This window comes from Eimeria tenella, genomic scaffold (assembly GCF_000499545.2).
Source record: "Eimeria tenella Houghton genomic scaffold, Eth_scaff1881, whole genome shotgun sequence".
Lineage (NCBI taxonomy): Eukaryota > Apicomplexa > Conoidasida > Eucoccidiorida > Eimeriidae > Eimeria > Eimeria tenella.
In genome coordinates this window covers 3,109-3,343 of record NW_013541721.1, presented here as the reverse complement: position 1 = coordinate 3,343, position 235 = coordinate 3,109, and the positions used below count along the sequence as shown (strand labels likewise).

The following is a 235-nucleotide window of genomic DNA, read 5'->3' as shown; positions in this document are numbered from 1 at the left end:
GGGGGCCCCCGGGGCCCCTGGGGCCCCCTGGGCCTCTGGGGCCCCCTGGGCCTCTGAGGCCCCTGGGGCCCCCCGTGGCTCTGCAGCACAGACTACCCCGCTAGTACCCCTGGAGGCCCCGCTGGAGGGGCCCCAGGAGGGGGCCCCCGAGGGGCTCCCCGAGGGGCCCCTGGAGAAGGCCCCGGAGAAGACCCCAGAGGGGCCCCCCACAGTTCGCTCGGAGGGGCCCCTGGGG

The 235-nt window shown here is 79.6% G+C and overlaps 1 protein-coding gene across 1 annotated transcript in view; it reads right to left on the bottom strand.

The window, feature by feature from the left end:
- Positions 1–92: 92 nt before the first annotated feature.
- ETH_00033860 (uncharacterized protein) overlaps positions 93–235 on the bottom strand; it is a gene marked incomplete at both ends in the record, with an annotated part of 1,236 nt that continues 1,093 nt past the window's right edge. The window contains one exon of the mRNA XM_013374006.1: positions 93–235. Coding sequence (XP_013229460.1) covers positions 93–235 — 143 coding nt within the window.